At 36.5% G+C, this 22,234-nt stretch overlaps 3 protein-coding genes across 10 annotated transcripts; 2 read left to right on the top strand and 1 right to left on the bottom strand.

The window, feature by feature from the left end:
- Window positions 1-1,614: 1,614 nt before the first annotated feature.
- On the bottom strand, window positions 1,615-5,114 carry LOC18606938 (DNAse I-like superfamily protein). 6 transcript variants are annotated; one of them, XM_018117777.2, is made up of 9 exons: window positions 4,983-5,114; window positions 4,683-4,860; window positions 4,501-4,550; window positions 4,298-4,367; window positions 3,997-4,118; window positions 3,486-3,619; window positions 2,665-2,815; window positions 2,399-2,546; window positions 1,615-2,318 (listed from the first exon to the last, which is right to left on the bottom strand). In XM_018117777.2, the coding sequence occupies exons 1-9, from the start codon at window positions 5,057-5,059 to the stop codon at window positions 2,010-2,012; spliced, it is 1,239 nt and encodes a 412-aa protein (XP_017973266.2). In that variant the 5' UTR covers window positions 5,060-5,114; the 3' UTR covers window positions 1,615-2,009. The 6 variants fall into 6 exon arrangements, with proteins under 6 accessions (XP_017973266.2, XP_017973267.2, XP_007040903.3 ...); XM_018117778.2 differs by having other exon boundaries at window positions 4,683-4,899; window positions 4,983-5,090; XM_007040841.3 differs by having other exon boundaries at window positions 4,683-4,842; window positions 4,983-5,087.
- A 3,151-nt stretch (window positions 5,115-8,265) lies between these two features.
- LOC18606937 (pectin acetylesterase 8-like) lies at window positions 8,266-12,751 on the top strand. 2 transcript variants are annotated; one of them, XM_007040840.3, is made up of 13 exons: window positions 8,266-8,565; window positions 9,018-9,139; window positions 9,224-9,306; window positions 9,529-9,658; window positions 9,764-9,843; window positions 9,941-10,027; window positions 10,135-10,259; window positions 10,365-10,425; window positions 10,595-10,648; window positions 10,724-10,801; window positions 11,906-12,011; window positions 12,178-12,323; window positions 12,420-12,751. In XM_007040840.3, the coding sequence occupies exons 2-13, from the start codon at window positions 9,019-9,021 to the stop codon at window positions 12,552-12,554; spliced, it is 1,206 nt and encodes a 401-aa protein (XP_007040902.3). In that variant the 5' UTR covers window positions 8,266-8,565; window position 9,018; the 3' UTR covers window positions 12,555-12,751. The 2 variants fall into 2 exon arrangements, with proteins under 2 accessions (XP_007040902.3, XP_088660941.1); XM_088804815.1 differs by lacking the exon at window positions 9,529-9,658 and having other exon boundaries at window positions 9,961-10,027.
- Window positions 12,752-13,557: 806 nt separating this feature from the next.
- Window positions 13,558-21,977, top strand: LOC18606935 (pectin acetylesterase 7-like). Of its 2 annotated transcripts, XM_007040838.3 has the most exons (19): window positions 13,558-13,718; window positions 15,112-15,253; window positions 15,367-15,449; window positions 15,635-15,764; window positions 15,857-15,930; window positions 16,017-16,103; window positions 16,199-16,323; window positions 16,445-16,505; window positions 16,681-16,740; window positions 16,865-16,942; window positions 17,447-17,552; window positions 17,713-17,858; window positions 17,979-18,018; window positions 19,046-19,114; window positions 19,202-19,271; window positions 19,955-20,064; window positions 21,018-21,132; window positions 21,259-21,368; window positions 21,495-21,977. In XM_007040838.3, exons 2-18 carry the CDS (start codon window positions 15,130-15,132, stop codon window positions 21,341-21,343), a joined length of 1,563 nt encoding a protein of 520 aa, XP_007040900.3. In that variant the 5' UTR covers window positions 13,558-13,718; window positions 15,112-15,129; the 3' UTR covers window positions 21,344-21,368; window positions 21,495-21,977. The 2 variants fall into 2 exon arrangements, with proteins under 2 accessions (XP_007040900.3, XP_088660338.1); XM_088804212.1 differs by lacking the exons at window positions 13,558-13,718; window positions 15,112-15,253; window positions 15,367-15,449; ... (8 more) ...; window positions 17,713-17,858; window positions 17,979-18,018 and adding an exon at window positions 18,579-18,736 and having other exon boundaries at window positions 19,039-19,114; window positions 21,000-21,132.
- The last annotated feature ends 257 nt before the right edge of the window (window positions 21,978-22,234 follow it).

The raw sequence follows: 22,234 nt of genomic DNA, 5'->3' as shown, positions 1-22,234 counted from the left end.
CCTAACTATACATATTAACTGGCTTTTCTTTTCTTTTCTCGTCAAATTAATGTCCAAAGGTATACAGATAATCGATCAAGATATAGCAATTAGCAAGGGCGTGGTATTAATTCATAAATATTAACATAAGTAGAATTATTTGTTTGTTAAGATGCAAAAATTGAATAATTAGACAAAATTAATATCCATTAATTGAACAGCAAAATGATTCGAGGCACTTGAGAAAGGAGAATTATGGCAGGCAGCATGATATCATTGTGGACCCAGAATATTCTTTGAATTGAATGCAATGCATTCAGCACACGAAATAATGCAGTGGAATTAGGCCTTTGTGACTCTTGCTTCCTTATGGTGCTAAAGAAAAAACAATAAAAAAAGAGAGCACTGCAAATTGTTGCCAAATATATTCTCGACTTGGTTGAGAGGAAGAAAGTAGAGATAGGCATGTAGTATGAAGGACGTAAAAGGTGATGATTAGGGAAGTGACCCCAGTTTGAAGATACACATTTAGGCATTGAATGGAAAAATGGTCAAACAGTAATCGCCATAAGCTTGCTGACAATTACCATTGCCCTTGCGCTTCCACTTTTGTTGGTATTCCAAATATAGGAGTTGGTCGCGTTTAGCGAAATTAAATCTGTTTCCAATCAAATAGGAAAAGACGCTGGGATATGACCTTCATCCTTGGTAATGCTATGCTATGCTATGCTAGTGCTTGTCCCTGTGTACCATCCAATCTGCCTGCACTAACCTTAATTTGCAAGGCTCAGAGACGCAGCGTAATTAAGTGCTAGTCATTGTTTACCATATTTCTCTCTTTTCTTTGGTCCAATGCAAGTTGCTTCCTTTCGTCTTACAACAATGACAGGTTGACGTTCATCAGCAGTAAGTAAATGGGAAAAAAGAAAGACAGACGAAAGCAACTAGCACTATTGTAAAACAGACGGTCCTCATGTTTGGTCTCCCTCCTCACTTTCATTATAACATTTCCAATTCTCTTTAGTCCCAACTTTTTCCATTTGCCTTTCACTTTTCAAGATTTTTGCAATAAAGATCATAGTTTTTAGTTTTTACTAATAAATATGAGCAGATTACTAACAAGTAGCAACAAATTCATCTTCTGCGGTTGTTCTCCTATGATATTCCTCTTACTTAGGAACTCGGGATGCTTAGAATTAATGATCTTCTATGAGAGAGAAAGGGGAAAGGAAGGGGTCGAAATCCTTGGTTAATCTCATCCCCTGACTCCTGGCATTGCAAATCAAAAGTTTATCTTCATTAGTACGATTACAACACGACACTAGATGGTGCTTACATTCATTCTAAGACATGACATGAATGATTCCAGGTTATCTGAGATTTATCTCACGTTAACAGACGCTTGGAAGATGCCAACCAAATACAGGAACATGTTACATGAACAATTCAGCACGTCTTCATTACTTTGGCCTGTATTGAAAGCTTTCACCACAATTTTTGAGCATGAAATGCCCCACCACAAAGTTAAAAATTGATTGCTTCCACACAACTTAATCCAGCCCTCCCTCTTAAAATAGACTTAGCATAGATGCCCAGAACACGAAAGTATCATACATGAGAGCTAATAGCCAAGAATATCATGAAACCAATCATATCGTCTCAAAAGCAACTTACAGAACAATTCCAAATTTCTGAGTATTGTCCTATAAAAATTGCATTCACTCTACCAACGAGTTCCAAAACCAAAAATGTCTACTAGTCAGTTTATTACAGTCTTGTAAAATCAAATGCTTCTATCAAATAAATTAGAAAGCCATACCTTATTCCCAAAACAGATATCCTAAACTTGGATCCCCCTCCCCAACTTAACCCCAAAAAACAGACTTTTGGAGCCCACACAAATGCTGCTCTTACCTGTCAATCTGCTGAACATATTTTTGGGTAATTTCTCAGCTTTTTCTCTAGCCTTTTTATCTCTTTCACCATTCTCCGGTAAGAAAAGAACTCAATGGATTTGAACTTGGAACATATTACTCTTTGGTAATTTCAAATTCAGCACCTATAGGCAGATGATCACTTGGGTGGCTATAGTTTGGCAATCCACCAACAACATCAGGTGAATCCAACTCTGGAAGTTCAAGAATACTGACAGGTTTTAGGCAGTCAGAAGGGGAAAAGAAAATATAGTCAAGTGTACTTGTGAAGTCTGGAGTGCAGTTTGTAAATGGTGGTTCTCCTCTTGTGAAAGCATGAACACTGCACAATGGAAAGGGAAGTTCTTCCAAACATGTCATTAATGATGCTGATGAAGAGTTGCCAGAAATAAGATACTGGTAAACCTGAAAAGATGAGAACATTCAGAACATTGCAAACTGCAAGGCTGCAGAAAGCAATAAATAAATAAAGTGCAGTACTAAACCTTATCTCCTGGAGTTGAATTGAAGTCACCAGACAAAATTAATGAAGGAGTACATTCAAATTTGTCTGTTACCAGTGTTTTAAACTGAGCTAAGCGTGATAAAAGATATTTAGCTTGGGCAAGCTTAACATCAGCCCACTCTGGATCCCTGGAATAAAAACAGCATTAAATATACTTATGCTTCAGCATAGCCAACCTCATAGAATCCAAGATGTATAAACACAATACTTACAATAAATGGATAAATGAAAATTTGGATAGTTTACCAGTAAAGATGTGTATTTGCCAGAATAACAACATGATGAAAAGGATCCTTGAGTCTAAAGGCAGCCATAATTCCTACACAATCTCGTTTCAATCTTACATGTGGATCATTGGGATCTCCACGGCACTCTGGACTACTTTTTACTGGTGAATCTGAAAACGGGTCATCCAAGAAAGTGAAATACCAGCATCCCATATCATTTCTAGTTTGTAGTCAGAGATGATATGAAGTTCAATCACAAAAAATAATTTTAGCAAAATAAAGGAGGAAATGAAAAAGGAAAAGTGAAATTATCCATATACAGATAGATAAAGCAAATAAAGGTTTAAGATTTGCTTAGCATATTTGACGAACTATATCATTTTTGTTCTTCATCAAACTATGCTTGTGCTCCAATATCAACTAATAAAACTTCAGTGAGAAACATGTAGTTTAGATGTTATCTATAATACATATAATCAGAAGACTGTTTGTAATTAAAATGCTGTTATTTGCTCAGCTGATGACAATGCTAGTTCTGAACTTCTTGCCTTGTGGAAAGCCATTTTCCAGCAGAAGAAGAACCATTTTAATAATTTAAATATTAGTTCTGCAAAATATATGATCTATTATTATTAATCTAAACTGATTTATGAACCAGTCATAGTTTACCAACCTAAAATGCAATATGCTTTTACCCCATTGCTTGCATTTCTGCAAACAGACACTTAAGGTAACTAGCTAACGTCGTTTTCAGATGCCAAAATCTCAAGCAAAAAGTCAAAAAGTACAATAAGGATGTGGCTGGATGCAAAAAGAAAACATAACAATAGAAAAGGTTACCATTCATTGCATGAGCACCATTATTTCCATCAGCCAGTGTCTCATTCTGCTTGTCAGCAGATAAGGAGGTTTCATCCAGCAACAAGTCTACAAGATCATTGTATTCTATTGTTTCCTTTGCGAGCAATTCTGCACTGAAGCAATTGTGCAGAGGTAAGTTTGCAAAATAAGATAGTATGATGGCACCCGAACATTTAGCTCATTAGTTAGTGCATGATCCCCTGTTAAAAGAGCAGAGTTCAAATCCTCCTTCTCCCAATTAAAAATAAAAATAAAAAAGATAGTATGATGGCTTCATTGCGAAAAGAGGACCTCATAAAAGCAAAATTCATTGGAAAAACACTCAAAAAACATAATGCATATACACCCAAGAACAAGTAAGATATTTAATTTAAAAACAGTTGTCCTTACAAAAAATTCTAGTTTATATACAAGAATATTCTTGGATATTCTTGCATATATTTTCAAGAAAATTGTTTGAAAAGAAAAGTAGAGAGTAGTTTCAGCATACCAGTTGTTCTTGTAAAAAATTCCACATCCATCGCGCTTCTGCCCACTTCTCTGAACATAGATACTGGAATATCCATGATCCGCCATGTTTCTTTTGTAAAAGGAATCATACTCATCCACTTCCTGGCAAGTTTTTAGACCATTTATAAGGAAAATAAAAATAATATGCACAAGTACACTCAATACGCGTGCATGTATACACTGACGTAGTCAATGCACGGAAGAATAGAAGCAGGCGAGGGCGATGAAGGTAGTGGTATAAGTGCAAATTCATGAATTTAATTTCAATGAAGGAAACAAACCTGAAGGCAAAAGAAGTCAGCTCCAAGGTTTTTAAGAAGAGTTAGAATAGCCTGTGAACGAGCCTTCCATCTGTAATAAAGTACAATCAGAAGATTAAGAATAATGTACAAGGCAGTTTGATGTTGGTGGATTATACAATACTAAGTCACTTGGATATCAAATTGCAGAAATAATTAAAAAAAAAAAAAGAAAAAGTGGGCACCTGAGGCTGGGAGATGGAGAATGCGGAAACAGAGAGCTCTTGACGTACGCCTGCAAGTAGAAACATAATACTAAGAGCCCCTCAAACTCCAAGCTTGGGACTTTGGATTACGTACACAAAACAATAATAAGAAAATGACCCAATGATCCCCAAGCAAGAGTAATAGACAAAAGTCAAGCTACCTGAGCCAAAATGTTGTAAGAGACAAGACGGAATCTGATACCATCAGATTGGCCTCTGGAACGGATGTCACCACCTTCTACATCAACAAATTCCCGAATTATTGGTGCTGACTTGCTGCTGCTTCCTCCCGTAGTCATATTCACACTCATATTGCTGCTGCTGCAACAATTTCTTCTTCTGTCCACTTTCAATTAACGCTAAAACTAAAACTTTAAACTGATAAAATTTGAAACAAAAAACAGAGAAAAGAGATTAGTGCAGAGTGCAGAGCACAGGCGAAAGTTGAAAGCATATCATACCTGACGCAGCGGGTGATGGAAGGAACGGGTGGGCGTTGGCGACCGGTTAAAGTCAGAGTCCTAAACCTGACGAGCATGTTGTAGTTTATGTGTATGTCAACGTGTGCACTACCGCTGCCCGGTTGTCTTTTAAGCCCTCTGATAGTGGCAGCCCAAGCCCACCAGCACAAAGAAGAGAGACAAGAATTAACAAGGCAGCCCATGGTTTTGTTGGGTTCAGCTGACACACACCTCGCGTTTGCTTAAATAGATGCCCATTTGTTGCAAAACCCAAATCAAAATATTATTCTAAAGAAAGTGATGGGCGGAGGAACAAGGAAGGAGCCACACACTTTGAAAGAATGTCGTCACATGTGGGCTCATTTAAGTCTCGCAGGGAGCCAGGCAGCTGTCTTTTTCCTAATCCATCAAATTCACATAAAATTCGCAAGTCCAAGTCCCAATTCCAAATTTTAAAGTCTCCCATCAAATTGCTTTTGTATAGAAGATAAGGCAAAAATACCTAAGTAAGAAAGGCTGCAAGCGCATGCAGAACATGTTTTCCAATTGGCCAATATTATCTTAAAATATTCAAATCTAAAAACACTGTGTGGACCAAATTAAGATTCAATGATGGATGAAAACCTAACTTAGAAATAAGAAATGGTTGGGACCATTGATTTATGAGATTGGTTATTTAGTCATTAGTTTTGGATTACAAATTCAATGAAGTTGATTTGATTTTCAAACGTCAAAGATTAAGCATACTTGTTCGTTATCCGAGATCTCTCCACAAACAAGTTGAGCGAATTAATGTGATGGTGGAATTCATGTCATCCTCTTTTTGACTTATTTATGATCCAAGTCATTTCCATCTTTAATTTTGGTTTGGTTCACCAACTTGTCGTTTGTGTTTTATGTTAAGTAAGTTTAGAAGAAAATGAGAACTGGTATATACATAAGGTTCCATTGGAGATGGGGACAATCTTCTTGCTTCCACCAAATTTGCGGGTCTTTTGTCCTATCTTATAATTACACAACACCAACCACATGTTTATGTTTCTTCAATTTCTTATTCCATAATTAATTATTGATTGATGTTTGAAATTCGGGTTTGGTTTTCTTTTCTCTCTATGCACTAGAAACATATTTTGTGCTATTTTTAATTTCTCCTCTTTTTTTTTGGGGGGGGGGGGGGGGGGGGGTGTTGTATATTACTTACATTTTTCTGGTTATGCAGCAAGCATACGAAAGGGAAAACTAAAAAAGGAAGAGAAAACGTAAGCGGAATCAGATGCCAATCGTATAGGAAAAGTCATAAATTGAATGATTAAATGGAAAGGAGGTGTGCACATGCAGCCATGCATAAGTGCAATGAGAAACAAAAGATAGGAATAGGACCCCAATAAATAAGTGGTGCTCGTCTATTAAAGGGTCAATTTTGTAGACTATGTCACATCTCTAACTTGACGGGTCTCAATTTGTAGGCTTTAATTTATATTATTATTTATCGGCTGCACCTTTCTTCTTTTGAATGTGGTCCTCATTTTCTTAGCCACAAAACAAACCAATCCTCAAATACATTATATTGTATTTGACTTTTTTAAACTAAATTTAGATGATTACTGTTAAATGTTGATAACTTTATTTGTTTATGACATGACATTGACCAAATCTATCACATATTATCATTATATCATATATAGTATTACCTCTTTCAACTCATTCCCACTAACAAACCCACTTATGCCACAAGTTTTCCTCTAAATACTGACACATACATTTAATAATAATCCTGAAAATTCCTTTAAAAGGTGAAAATAAGTAATATTCCTTTCGACTCTAATTATTTGTTTTTTTTAAAGTAATTTTCATAAAATTGTATATGGAGGAGCAGCCTTTTGGATTAAGTTGAGAATTACTTGGGACTTGATTGGGTGACAACTAAGATTGCATTAAGCCAAGTACACCAAACAGGTCGCTGTGCAGTGGGTCACCAGCTTTATCAAACTTGGAAAGTAATCTAATCACCGTCAATCACGTGTCGTGTCAAACCGAAGCTGCATCCACCGTTTGCGGATCCCTCCTCAACCTATCATCGCCTGCCACGTCCTAACTAACGATCGGTGTCCGTCCCAATCATGGGCTTCAACATTCCCATTTACTTCCACCAACCCTCCTTTCCTTATTCTCTCTCCTAATCAAATTTTCTCAACTAAATTCTGCACTTCCCATGTCACCTTCAATGATAAGATAAGAGCTTTGGTTTTTAAATTTACACAAATTTTTAAATCTTAGATAAGATATTTTCAATTTTTATCATTTCAATATTTCTCATTCATCTATCATTGAACACATTTTTTTAATTCTTTTAAATTTAGAGAGGAAATTTAAATTTTATTATTTTTTTAAAAAAAATCATGTACTAATTAATGAAGAGATTTATTTTTTAACAAGTAATTTAAATTTGTTACATTTTCTTAAAAAACATAGATTTGTAATGTTAACATTTATTTATAATTCAGTAATATTGTCTCTTAATCGAATTTGTAATATTCTTGTTACTAGTAGGTCATTTTATATACTACATCTATTGAACTCAAGTTCCAATTTAGAGCCTGTTCAGTTTGGTTTTTTTCTAACTTAAAAACTATTATAAAATTTTTATAAAAAATAATAATTTTTAAAATTAAGTTAAAGTTATTTGTAAATTTCCTTTTATAAGTTTTTTTTAGAAGTTATAATTTTAGTTAAAATTATCGTAAAATATATATTTTTTTTAAAAATAATATTATAATTATTTTTAACAGATGAAGATATTTTTTTAAAAAAAATTCTCTTATATTTTTAAAAGAAGAGAAAAGAAAGCTCCTCACAGGAGTTTTTTCTTAAATTTTTTTTTAAATTATTTTTTTTGAAAATTTTTTTAAAATTTATATTTGATATGATTTTTACTTTTAAAAAGTAAATAGTAAATAAACTGAAAAAAAAAAACCAAGCTAAAAAAGTACTTAAAGATTCAAAATCCTTGTTTTATCTATCCAAGTTATAATTCACCACAAACTCAAAATTCTTTTAAAAAGGAAAAACCGTTCGCTGATGGTGGAACCCTGGAACGTGTAACGTGTAAGCCGTTACGATTGGTTCATTCCGTTCCATATATTTCGAGGACCATATGCATGATGTCATGAGTCGGGTCCCAAATTGACCGAATAAAAAAGAAAACAAATAGAGTAAAAAAGAAAGAGTAATTTTGGGTTTTTCTTGTTATTGGCGTTTTAAAAGTTTGAAGGGAGGATCAGTGTCGGCTCTCGGGTTCTGTTCTCTGCTCAAACAGCAAGTCCTTTTTGTAGCCCACAAACAAAATACAAAAGGGAACACTTCCACTTTCCAGTTTTCACTCATCAAAAAGGCCACTTTTCACATAATTTGTCTTCTTCCTCCTGTACACATATCCCCGTTTTTTGTATTGGTTTAAGAATTCAGACTCCTTTTGCTCTCCTGGAAGTTGGAACGCGAATGCTCTGAGGACTGAGGACGGGGAGCGAGCTGGATTACCAACTCCGTCGCATTCTCTCCGAAGGCGGTCCCATCCCATCTTCAGGTCTTGTTCTGCTCTTCTTCTCTCTTGTTTTCAATTGTTACGTTCAATGGCCGCTCCATGTTGCAGTTTACATTGATTATTTCGTAATCTGATGGCTGATTCACATTGGCTGTTCTCATTTCTTTTTTTTTTATTATTTTAGTTTTCTACTGTTGCTGTTAGGATTTAGCTGATACCCAATATTCACTTTTTTTGTTGGAATATCAATCGTCTTCTGCCCTGGTTTTGCTTTTTTCCATTAGCGATCTTGAGGAAAATAGGTTACTTTGTCCACTACCAGTATATCACTATATACATTCTGTTGTTTAAGTGAGCCAAAAAATTATCTTTCAATTCATTTTTGATTTTTTGTTTGGTATATTGGTTGGTGTGCTCTGTTTCCCTTTGTCTGACTTTATTTTTAGTTGCGCAATTCAATTAGCCATGCCATGTTAAGTGTTTGATGTGCACAGAATGGTGGATACAAGATCCTGTCAATGGTTACATCTTCTTGTTTTGGGACTGCTGTGGTTCAAAACACAAGGGGTTTACGTCCCAATTACCTATGTTCAAAGTGCAGTAGCGAAAGGAGCTGGTCAGTTTTTTTCGTTTTTTCTTTCCCTCTTTGGTTTTGCTTGGGTAAATCGCATATTATGTTTAAATCCTGATTTGACTGCAGTTTGTTTGGATGGAAGCCCGCCAGCTTACCATTGGGACAGGGGATACGGAACTGGAATTAACAGTTGGTTAATTCAGCTTGAGGTTTGTCCACTTTTCAAAATCCATTTATAACATGAAACAGTATTTTGTTTTGATTGATTTTGTGATGTTTGACACTGAAAGGAGTTTATGTTTAATCCTATAAGTTTAATTATAGAAAACTGACTTCTTTGATAGTTTGGTTTTATGTCATAATGGCCTCACCAATGTTAAGTTCCTTATGTGGTGTTACTCATGATAATTGCACTTGCTTTGAATTCTTAGGGAGGAGGATGGTGCAATAATGTCACTAGTTGCCTGGTTCGTAAAAATACTCATTTAGGTTCCTCTAAAAGAATGGTCAAGCAAATTCCTTTCTCTGGCATATTGAATAACAAACATCAATTCAATCCAGGCACGGACGTATATTTTATTCGATTACTTCTTGGTTTCCAATTAGTTTTCCATCATGTTTTATTTGGTTTGCTAGTCGTTTAACGAATTTCATTTGGATTTGCAGACTTTTACAATTGGAATAGAGTCAAAGTCAGGTATTGTGATGGATCATCATTCACAGGCGACGTGGCAGCAGTCAATCCAGTAAGTTATTGTTAATCTTGGCTGGACTTGAAGATTCTTGGGAGACTTGAGATAGTTTTCTTTCTATGTATTTTTAATCAGTTAGAAATTTCATCAGGTCACTAATCTTCACTTCAGAGGTGCGAGGGTCTGGCTTGCTGTCATGGAGGATCTGTTGGCAAAAGGAATGAGAGATGCTGAAAATGTAAGATTCTTTTTTTGCTTTTCTATAATCTGTCAACCATTTCCTGCCTTTCCTTGTTCTGATTCTCTGTTAACTAGTGATTTGTTTAATTAAATTTCTTTGTATAGGCTGTTCTTTCCGGATGTTCAGCTGGTGGATTGGCGTCCATTCTGCATTGTGATAGCTTCCCAGCCCTCCTACCTATGGGTACTAAAGTAAAATGTCTTTCAGATGCTGGTTATTTTATCAATGCGTAAGCTCGTTAATAGGACCTTCTGCCCAGACACTGTATTGAAGTCTAAATGGTAGCTGACATATTTCTTTTACGCAATATGACGTTATCAGTCTACTTTTGCAGGAAGGATGTGTCTGGAGGACATTATATTGAAGCCTTCTTTAACCAATTAGTTGCAACACATGTACTCTTTCTTTCACCGTATCTCAGATGAATGTTCTTTTAACTTTTTAATATTTATGTTTTCATACTTGGGAGCTTTTTCAATTAGTACTTCTTAGTCTGGTTTTTAGTCCAGCTCAGGTAGTGGTGAAGGGACATCTGATTGTTACGTTTTTTTTTCTTTCTTGAAGGGATCAGCAAAGAATTTGCTTCCATCCTGCACTTCAAGAATGAGACCCGGTCTGGTAAGTATTGCTGTTCGGTTTTCATTCTTCACCATTGCAACGTCCATCTTACCAATACTCATCTACATTTTACAGTGTTTTTTCCCAGAATACATGGCGCAGCAAATACAAACACCTCTTTTTTTTATCAATGCAGCGTACGATTCATGGCAGGTTAGCTCATTTTGATTAGCACAATGATCGTGTAAATCAAAGTTGAAATTGTATGTAACAAATGCAATTTTCTTTGGTCATTTGATCTCATTTTGTCCCGGCTAGACAACTTTGCAAACCATGAAACTCAGCTTTGTTGATAGTGGTAAATTTGAAAAGCTGGATAAAGTTATGCTTCATCTTCATGTATCATTTAACTCAGACCAAATCCTTTGCACAAGCCTAGTCTGTCATCTCAAAATGACAGGACGCTTTGTCTGTGTTCTTTTTCTGCTTAATTTCTTTGTTTATCAAGTTTGAGCGTCCGCGTAGATCCCTGGACGGTAGCTTCAAGTTCCTGCCTGACATACCACTTATAGCCTACTAGATAGGGTTTCTTATTTCTTATTTCTAGACTTAAAAACTGGAATTTTTTTTTTTAAATTAAGATTCATTCATAAAAAAAGGGTGTCCATGTACAAACAGATGAGGTTCAAAACTGAAAAGAACAGAGTCTTAACCCTCCGATTACATACTGGTAGGCAAAAATACCAGCACCCAACCTTACCCTTAAACCATCCACCTAAACATTTACAAAAAGCCCTTAGGCAACACATCCCCACCAGCCCAAAATATTATAACCAAAGGAAGAGTCAGTAAGACAAGGAAACATAACCAGAGTGCCTGTTTCCTTCTCTTGCTGCACCAAGCAAAGAACAAGAACAACAAAACTCAAAACTCCCATATTTACAAAGACCAAAATTTGGTTGACCCTCTTTTAATGTCTATTGAGGTTTTGTATCGTAGAGGTCATGCGATAAATACATGTGATGCAAAAGTTAAACCCCTTTTTCCCTTTTCTTTTCTATTACTTAGGAATTTCTGTTTAATTGGTTTCCAAAATCAAAGTTTGCAATGAGAGTACCATCAAAATTTGTGGGAAACGCTCCTTGTTTATATAGTTTCAGTTTAACTGTAATTTGGAAAGAAAAGGAAATGGTAGAAAACAAAGTTATACCCAAATATTGCATGTACCGCTGCGACCATGTAGCATTCACCTGTTTCAGATAAAATCTCTTTGTTTTTTGCTATTTCTCTAATCTCTGATTCTTTCTTTCCATTCAGATACGAAACATTTTGGCACCTGGCATTGCTGATCCCCGTGGCTATTGGGAGAGCTGCAAGCTTGATATAAAGAACTGCTTGCCCAGCCAAATCAAAACCATGCAAGGTGACTCAATAACCCTGTTTTAGACTCTTAGGCAGCTTTCAATTTCTTTTTGGGTTCACAGCGTACAAGAGTTTGAAGTTTATAGTCTGATAGCTTTTGTAAATGGTAAGAAATGGATGTTGGAAAACTTAGTTAAGGGCTCTCATCAAAATTTTGTCTATTTCAGACTTCAGGTTGCAATTCTTAGTTGCACTGCTTCGACTAGGCAAGTCTTCATCAAGAGGAATGTTTATAGACTCTTGCTATGCCCATTGCCAAACTGAGATGCAGGGATTATGGCTTATGCCAGACTCGCCATTGTTGAATAAAACCGTAAGCCAATGCCTTATTATCTTGTCTAGTTTATTTAAGCTCTTTCCCTTGTCGAAAATAACATTGAATGTGTTTCTGGTAAAATGTATTTTGCAGTCAATTGCCAAGGCAGTAGGAGACTGGTTTTATGACCGGAATCCGTTCCAAAAGATAGATTGTGCTTATCCTTGCAACCCCACTTGCCACAACCGCATTTATGAACAGCCGGCTCATCACTACCCCAATTTATAGATCTTTGCTTGTAGCTCTATATGCATATAGATATAAACAGAAACCATTATTTAGGTTGAATGCAATGAAATTTACGATTGGTCAAGTCCTCTAAATAAGCATAGACCACCACTGCACTAACCTTGTGTGCTGGGTGGCTTCATTCTTTGTGTATTCAGATTCTTATTCTTAATAAATCAATTTTTTTCCAATCTAAACTTTACTCTGACGGTGAGCATAATTATTTATTACAAAGAAAAAAATCAATTAGTTCAGAAGATGGTTGAATTATTACAGCCATGAAGGGGAAAGGTGAGGTTCCTTCAGCAATATATATACATACACGATTGCTGTCCGCTTATAGAGCCGACATTGATTCTATTATATGGTTTTCTTTTCTGAGTTTAATCAGTCAGACGCAACGCAAGCAAACAGCACACGTAGGCCAATTGATAGGAGAAAGGTATGGCTTTTTCTAGAATGCGACGTGGTGGTGGGGGAATATTAGAAGCCGAACCAATGGCTGAGACCAGGGAAGTAGGGAACAGAAGAGCCTTTTTCCAAGTAGTAAAGAATAAAAAGATTAGGTTGAGAGTTACATTAGAAATAGTAGTAATAGTATTTAGTGCAAACCAATTCAATACGTAATGTTGTGATAAATGTCAGTTTAAAATAAAAAAGATTTCCTTTTTATCGTACAGCCAATCAGGAATCCTGGGTTACCTTGGGTTAGTTGAATTCCCGGGTAGCTAATAAAGTAGTGTGCTTTCCTTGGCGGTAAAGTCGAAGCATTTACCACAGTGGCTGGCTTGGAAATTGGAATCGAACAATGAACAGTTTTAAGACACTATGAGGCATCCGCAATTCGGCAGGCACTTTGAACAAGTTAACTTAATGAGCGCACCGACACGTAAAACTGTGGACTTTGCCTTTTCTGCTTAGTTGGCACGCGTTAGCACTTAGCGGACAGGGAGAAAAGCATAGATCCGACAAGGCCTATAAATATACAAGGAATCAGCTTCAGCGGTCGCTCGCAAAGCAAAAGCTTTTAGTTTTGTACTACTGATAAGAAAAAGAAATACATACAATTTGTAGCTGAACGGATCAGCTGGAAAATTATTAGGACGTCGTCAGGGTCTCAAGCTGTACTGTATACGTCTTATTTCTCCGCTCTCCACCCTCAAGGTAAGCTTCCATTGTAAATAAAAATAAATGCACTAGAAAAAATCTTCAGCACAAGGGTCCTGAATCTTAGAAACTAGTGTGTGTGTGTTTTTTTTAACATATTACATTTACGGGTATTATTATTATTAGGACTAGTTTACTATCATCCTTCCTGGCCATGGGTGCTGGGTGAGGATGACACAGACAGGCAGACAGCGAAGCAAGAGAAAAACGATGAAGGTGAAGGACAATGGTGTGGTCTTTAGAATGGAAAAGTTTTCCATCCCGCTGTTTCAGTTCCGGGGAGCGGAAGGTTTGGCGAGTGCCGTGCTGCTGCTCCGGTCCCGGTCCAATGGAAAATCTGATTGGTTTTTGAATGAATAACATGGTTATGTTTGGGACAAATGGTTCAATATTATTATTTTTCACACGCAAAACAAAATAATGGATGAGATGTAGTGACTTTGACCCATGCCCTTTTATTTTATTCCTTTCATACCACAAGTGTTTTTCTAATATTTGCAAAACGAACGGAGGAGATGTTGTTCCTGTCGCCGATTCGGTGTTGGCCATTTGGGCATTCAACGATGATTCAACCCAATTCCACCGCCTTCCCTTCCTTTCCCTTCATAAATAAAACTTATACGATATTTTTTTCTTTTTGAATTTTGACTAATAATTCTATTTTATTCATTATTAGCTTTGATTAGCTGTTTTGGTCCTTACCTTTTGGTTTTTTAACTAACATGAATATATACCATCCGCCACCCACAGACAGCATTATGGATTTCTTACTCTTTGGTCAAATTTTAAAGGTTACTATTTTTTTTAACCAAAAAAAAAATACTGCTGCTACTACTTATAGCATTAGTGTCTTCCTGAATTGTTTCGATCTTCATTATGCTTCTTTAGTGGTGATCGATTCCATTTTTTTTTTTAAATAGTGTTAAATTCGTATTACTTTGTATATTTTGGTTTAACATTTGACCCCTAGACTTTGATTGTGTCAGAACAAGAACCAAACTATTATTATTATGTGGCCAACTGTCTTTATAGGTAGATACTTATCGCAAAACGTGAATATTATTAATGACGATAACGAGATCAAGTGAGTGTTTCTCACCCTTTTATTTCCTTGGGGGCGCCTGGGCAGAGCAGAGATGAGATGATGATGGTGATGTGTGGTTGGAACTAACTGCAGCTTATGATGGTGTTGATAATTGCTGGTTTAATCTGATGGTTAATGTTTGGATGATGCTTTACTAATAATGTAGAATGGGTGTATGTAGCATCTTTTACATTTCCATATTCTTGTGCTGAGAAAACAAAATTATAGCCAGAAGCAGCCTTTTAAATTTATAATATTTGGCCATCTCTATTTCCTTTTCCCTGATTACGCTTACTTCGTGATTAGTACAAGTATTGCGGCAGGATGCTTGGTGCAAGATTAGGCCAATGGTTAAGTCTTCTCGTTTGCTGCTTGCTGATATTACTGAAAGCAGAAGGCGGTAGCGTAGGAATTACTTATCTGCAGAATGCTGTAGCAAAAGGAGCTGGTAAGAGATTACTCTCCCCCCCCCCTTTTCTTTTTCATCTGTTTCGTGAGCTACTTAATGTATTTGTGCTAGCACCACTAGTATATTTGATATACCATTTCTGTGTCGGGCAGTTTGTTTGGATGGGAGCCCACCTGCTTACCATTTCGACCCGGGCTCTGGCGCTGGGGTTAATAATTGGTTGGTTCACATGGAGGTGAGTCCTTTTCTTACACCCCATTGCTTGTGTGTTTACTGATATGAAAGGCTTTAACTTTTAAAAAAAGTTGGCTTTTAGTTAATCATCTCAAAAGAAAAGGAAGACAGCTTTGCTTTAGTCACGATCAATAACAATGACAGCATTGCTTTAATCTAATTATGTGTTTTGCATGACTCCGACAGGGTGGAGGATGGTGTGAAGATGTAGAAAGGTGCCTTTCTCGTAGGAATACTGATTTAGGCTCATCAGAGCAAATGGTCAAGCAATTTGGTTTCTCTGGACTTTTGAGCAGCCAGCAAAAATCCAATCCAGGTAGGATTAGACAAATTTCCCTCTAGTTTAGTTCCACCAGCGGATGCTTTCATCCTAACAGAGTGACAGACTTATTTTATTTGAACATGTAGATTTCTACAACTGGAATCGGATTAAGGTTAGGTACTGTGATGGATCATCATTCACAGGCGATGTGGAGGCACCAGTAAGTTATTTGAATTATCGAGAAAACATATACATGAATCTTTTCCTTGCATTTTCTGGTTCTTAAACTAATGGTGATACGATCAGGTTAATAATCTGTTCTTCCGAGGAAATAGAATTTGGGAAGCTATCATTGAAGATCTATTAGCAAAAGGAATGAGAAATGCTAAGAACGTAAGGCCTTGTTTGATTTTTGGTAATTCATTCATTAACTTTTTACTATTACTTATTCTACTTGCTGATAACTTGTTGGAATTTGTTTGTTATAGGCTATTCTTTCAGGCTGTTCTGCTGGTGGATTGGCTTCAATTTTGCACTGTGACAGATTCCGAGCTCTCCTTCCGGCTGCAACTAAAGTAAAATGCATTTCAGATGCTGGCTTCTTCATTCATGCGTAAGTTCAGATGAAGCAACTTGTGCCTTGAGCTTAATTATATCTGAAACAATGGCAGAAAATCTTTAAAATAGTTGTATTTTCTCCAATTTAACATTACAGAATTCTTTATTTGTGGCAGGAAGGATGTTTCTGGGGGGCAGCACATTGAAAATTTCTATAGCCAAGTGGCTAAATTACATGTACTGTCTCTATTCTCTCTCCCATTTTCTTCTTCTTTTTCTTTTATGAACTTTATTTAAGATTTTTAATGATTAATGTGAGATAAGAATTGTTCATAAAGGCATTTTCTTTTTCTCAAACAAGACAGAAATGGATATGTAATAAATGTCTTATAAATGTAATGTCTTTGTGCAGGGATCTGTTAAGAGTTTGCCAGCATCTTGCACTTCAAGAATGAGTATGAAACCAGAGTTGGTATGTGTGGCTATTTTGATACCATAATAATAGCATCTTCTCCATCAAAAGAAAAAACAATAGCATCTCTGATCTTCTGCACTTCCTCTTCACTCTCACCATTATTCTTTGCAAAAAATTGCAGTGTTTCTTCCCACAGTACGTGGTGCAAACTATGCAAACACCAATCTTCTTCATAAATGCAGCTTATGATTCCTGGCAGGTCAGCATATTTCTGCTTCTCAAGATTTTTGTTTTTTAATAAAAACATGACAATTGAACCAACATGACAGTAATCTTCTTTGATGTTACTATATATACCAAAAATTATAATATGCTCACAATCAATTGAGAGAGCTAGGCTTCTTGCATGCTACAGTTCCATATGATCAAACATTGGAAAAAAAAACCTAAGAAATGAAATCGTGGAAAAGGAAAAATAACTTCCATCTCTACCTGGAACCTCAACGTGGAGCTCTCAGTTTGACAAGGGCCTTACATACTGTGACATAAATGACATGTATTAGGTAGAGCCAAGTTTTGCAGCTTGGGTGCCGAGTTAGTAAAGATAACTTAAATTTTTGCTGTTTAATAGTATGTGTTTTGTGAAAGTATCATAATGCTAAAGCCGTTATCTCAATTTCTTATTTGCAATTAGCATATGAAGAATATCATACTTTATTCTCCTACGGTGAACTCTAATTCACATGGTAGCCATATTCATCAGATCAAGAATATTTTGGCACCTACTGCTGCTGACTCTGGTAAGGCGTGGAAAAGCTGCAAGCTTGATCTAAAGAAGTGTACACCTGGACAGCTCAAAATCATCCAAGGTGACTGCTAAACTTAAGACAATGCTTCAAGTAGTTAATCTTGATTAGTACAATACTATTTCAAGCTCTTTTGCAGTCCTCCCTAAAAGGGTAGAAAGTTATTTACGTCCTGAATGAAATTCAGCATAAATAAAGGAAAATTGCTCTTTTCTTATAACAGATTTCAGGGCACAATTCTTAAGTGCCCTAACCGGAGCTGGCAACTCTTCGTCTAGAGGAATGTTTATAGACTCCTGCTATGCCCACTGTCAAGCAGGAAAGCAGATAACATGGTCAAGCAACAATTCCCCTGCAGTGGGTAACACGGTAAGAGATTCCTTCATTTGCCACCCCCCCCCCCCCCTGTAGTTACTTTCTCGGATTTTGTTGGCCGTTTTAGCTCTTTACTCATTTTCTTTGTGATTGAAAATTTATTATATGGTGCAGAAAATCGCGAAGGCTGTTGGAGACTGGTATTATGAGCGGAGTCCCGTCCAAAAGATAGACTGCCCTTACCCCTGCAACCCCACTTGCCAGAACACTGATTCTGAGTCACAACTCCCAGATATATAGACTTTGTTTCTGATGCCGTAATAATTTAATAAAATCGAAGCATATCTATGGTTCATGTCTCCCAGCAGCTAATCCCATCACTCTCTATCTGGGTTGTTGTTTTTATCAAAATTATTCAAGTGTATAATCTCAGAAGCAAGGCTACAAGTTGTTTGAACTTGCATCATTACTTCTAGTCTTATTTATGCAATCTTGTAATGTAGTTGCCACTTATGATACACTTAATAAAAATAAATTGATCCTAGATTTTTACTAGTATGTTTATGCTTTTACGGCAGCCAGCCAATGACAGGACCCCTCCAAATACGGTTTACACTGGGACGCGTGGCGGAACATAAGTTAGAAGGAAACCATGCGCTTTATTGGTAAATGCAAAAACAATGTGGAGGTCCATTTCAACTTTTGAAAATTATAAAGCCAAGAAATTTAAAAATATAAGAATAAAATTCAAACCATGTGCTAGTATTCGTACTGTGGCCACGGTTGGGGGTTTTTTTTTTTTAGAGAGAGAGAGAGAAAGCAGCGGCCTTTTCCTTTAGGGGGAGAGAAAGCACAGGCCTTTGGTACCTTGGTATTTGCTTTGTTGTGACTTGAGAGACTCCACTTTTCGTATTACGAATCAAAGAGGGAAAGTAAGCCATCCCTGAATCTATACAATACATATAATACAAAGAAAGCGCCTTTTCTTCCCCACCTGCATTTGGTTCTTCTCCAATTATACCGATTTCCCTTTATCTTCGTTTTTCACTCATCATTTCAGATTTCAGATTTCAGATTTCCTCTTCTGGGAACTTGTTTTTTTCTTTTTGCATTATCATTCCCAGGGGAAGCACGAATCTACCTAGTTAATCTGGGTTCTCTTTCTCTTGTGTTCTTTCTTCAACTTATCAGCGTATTTGCATAAGCTGTTGTTTTCGTGTTGATTACTGATTAGGTTCGAGGTGCAATGGATTGGGCTTTTGTACAAAAATCTTGGGACAAGTGGGCGTCCAGCAATATTGGCTCTTCTGGTAAAATAATCTCAACACTTTTCATTCCTTACTTTTACCATATAATTTCGATTGGGGGCTGCAGATGTTGCTTGTTCGAAATTGTAGGTGAGCCATTGAAGGCTGCGATGCTGATTAATTATGATCCGCTCAGACCCTCTCGTTTGTTGTCTACCATGTAAGTTACGTTCCAGAGTCTCATGAAATCATAGATTGCTCATTGGCGGTTTAAATTTTCACATCCTATAGGCTATAGCCTTAATTTCATCAATCAAGGCTTCTGTCTGCTGGTCAACCATGCCTTAATAATACCCAGTAGTTATTTTAATCCGCCTCTTTTCCTAATCTTCATTTTTGAAAACAATGCTGCTGCCTGCTTTTGTTGGTTTATGTTTTGTTAATAGCTTTACAAATTTAATAATTTAGAGCACAAACAAGGTAGTTTTTACTATGAATGTGTTTGCCCTCTGTGTCAAAACATGTTTAACAATTCTGATTTGTAAGTGTCTTCTTTCTGGCATAATCTAACTTGAGGTTATCTCCTTGTGCTTCTTGGTTATTATCAAGTCAATATGGGTTTTGAAGTTATTACATTGTTTATCTGTGGCTGGTATATTTTCTGACATTCTTAGCCAGTGGTAATGTATCAATGGTGTGTGCCAGAGGAATGGTTTGACATTCTCAAGTGACAGGAAAGGAAACTCCTTTGTTCATCTCATGTTGCTTTGTGAATATATAAATTGAATAGAAGTGAAAGAAACATGTTTCATGTTCTATACTATTATGGTCATCATCATACCTCTCTCTTTGCCAAGATATTTATTCTGTTTAGAAAACTGAATATGGTGATTTGTCTGACAGTGCTGAACAGGAAGGAATAAAGATCAACCCCATTGAATTGAGTCAATTTGTCAGCTTCATCAAGCGCAACAAACTGCAGACAGAGACTTTCAATATTGGGCATAACCAATGTAATTTGCTACCTACAGACCTTTTTTTTTAAAATTATAAATTTGTTGAAAGCTAAATATGTCAGTATGAAATTACACTTTCTCCAAAATTGTTGCTTTGCTCATCATTTTAAAGTACTAGTACAATTTTGTGCATGTGCACAGGAAATTTCGCTCCTAGGAAAATACAAGAAGTAAATTTTGTGCACATACAATTTTGTGCATCTGGTATTTTGTGCCTTGCATGCATACATATTTTATGCATCCATATGTAGTATAGATTCATGGAGTACATTTTCTGGATTGCTAATGCGTTGAATAAATCATATGAATTCCTTAAATGACATTTCTATTTGGGTTAGGATAAGAGAGAGAAAGAGTTGCAAGTCAAATTTCTTATTTTTGCTCCCTTGATTTTTCAATAAATGACTGTCATTTTGCTATCTTTTGCTTCTTTTCAGTAGCTTTTTGATCGTTTACATCCAAACATTCTGGGCAGAAAAATGTTCAGAATTCCCTTTTTTTTTTTCTTTGGCATGTGGATCCATGTTATTTTGTGTAGAGAAAGGAGGTAAGTGGTGCTTCGCTTATCTTTCGCTCACAGCCAGGCTTTGAATAGGCAACTGACTTGTTTTGGCTAGTTGCAGCTCTCAAATTTGACTTTCTTTTGTTCCAAGCAGAATCTAATTTCCTGGATTATTCTTTAGCATATAAAGGAAGCAAAGACTAAAGAAAGTTTATAAATATAATCATTGTTAGATTAGCATTCTGGACCAGTGGTTTTGTGTGCAATATTGGATATGTTGGGTTCATAAATTGTTGTTTCTATTTCTAGGCATGTCAGCAGTAAATCATTAAATTTTTTTTTTAAAAGCGTAAATCATTAAATTTTCGTGTCTGGTTTTAGTAACAAGTCTATTTTCAATAATAAGTATAAAGCCATTAAAGTTTGGAAGGTGATATATCGATGACAGACATGGTTACATCAATTCAAGAGAATTGGTTCTGTGCAAGGTGCCTGAACACATCCAAATCTACTGGCGAAGGTGCTATCGTCATGCAGACATCCACGTTTCTCTTGGTTGCACTGTAAGTGTGCTCATCTTCACTTGTTATTCACACTAAGTGAATTGTGTTTTGCATGATGTAAGAGCTCTTGAATGTGTAGTTTCTTAATATCAAACTGGGATTTCACTTGTGATCCACTTTTGTCAGATATGATGGGTCAATTGGCTCAGCATCTCGTGCTATGGTGTCTGTTGATCAACTTGTTTGGCTGTTGAGTCGAAGAAACCTTTAACCGTGGCTTCCTTAGTGGATTAATTGTAAGTTTCTGAGTTATAAGGACTGGCAAGTTGTGTGCATTTTCTTTGTATTTCTTTCCAGTGGCCTTGTTTTGATATGACTATTAATGAGAATGACATGGACAATATCTGATGAACGTGTGACAGAAATCGACTAATTGTTGGAAGCAAGTTGTAGAAATCATGTGTTCAGACTGGGGTGCCCATTTGTGTGTGATACGCTGAATTTCAACATCAGCTGAGAAGGGGTCTGACTTGCATCAAAACAGCAAACGTTGATGGGGTAAGTCAAATGGCCAATGATGAAATGCTAGTTTGCAGTATGTATATGCTGGAATATGACCAAGTATAGCGCTGCCCGAATCCATACAATGAAGATGAAAGTAGTAGTCAGTTGACCAATGGCGGTTTAGATTTTGATTTCGGACTTGCAAAGTAAATGCAATGGCAACTTAACTAGTGCTGTTACCATGTTTGGGTCTTAGTTAGGGGAGGCATCCAATCAGGTGCTAAATGATGTGATAATATGAATGGGGGAGGGAAAGCCAAGCTGAAACTGGACATGGCATCTACTTCTAGACTCTTAGTTAGCTAATGATCAGATACGTCCAACAATTTGCAGCTGCCTAAGATTTGCCAGAGTGCTTTCTGTTTTATAGTTTTCCGCTTCCGCAGCCTGAGCAAGACACTGATGTTTGCCTTTGTGTGGAAAATACCAAAAGAGTAGCGTGCATGCCATCCCTTTCCCTTTCCCTTTCTGCTCATTCCAAAAGAAGACATTTCTGTTTCCCTATGGTCGCCAAATGGAATGCTAATACTACCTAGTCTGAGAGGGATGTCAACCTGCAACCTATTACTAATAGCTTTAAGCCTTTCACGGTAAAACA

Source organism: Theobroma cacao, chromosome 3 (genome assembly GCF_053813885.1).
Source record: "Theobroma cacao isolate CCN51 chromosome 3, ASM5381388v1, whole genome shotgun sequence".
In the NCBI taxonomy this organism is placed as follows: Eukaryota; Viridiplantae; Streptophyta; class Magnoliopsida; order Malvales; family Malvaceae; genus Theobroma; species Theobroma cacao.
The sequence above is the reverse complement of the archived record's forward strand: the minus strand, read 5'-3'. Positions and strand labels throughout refer to the sequence as shown.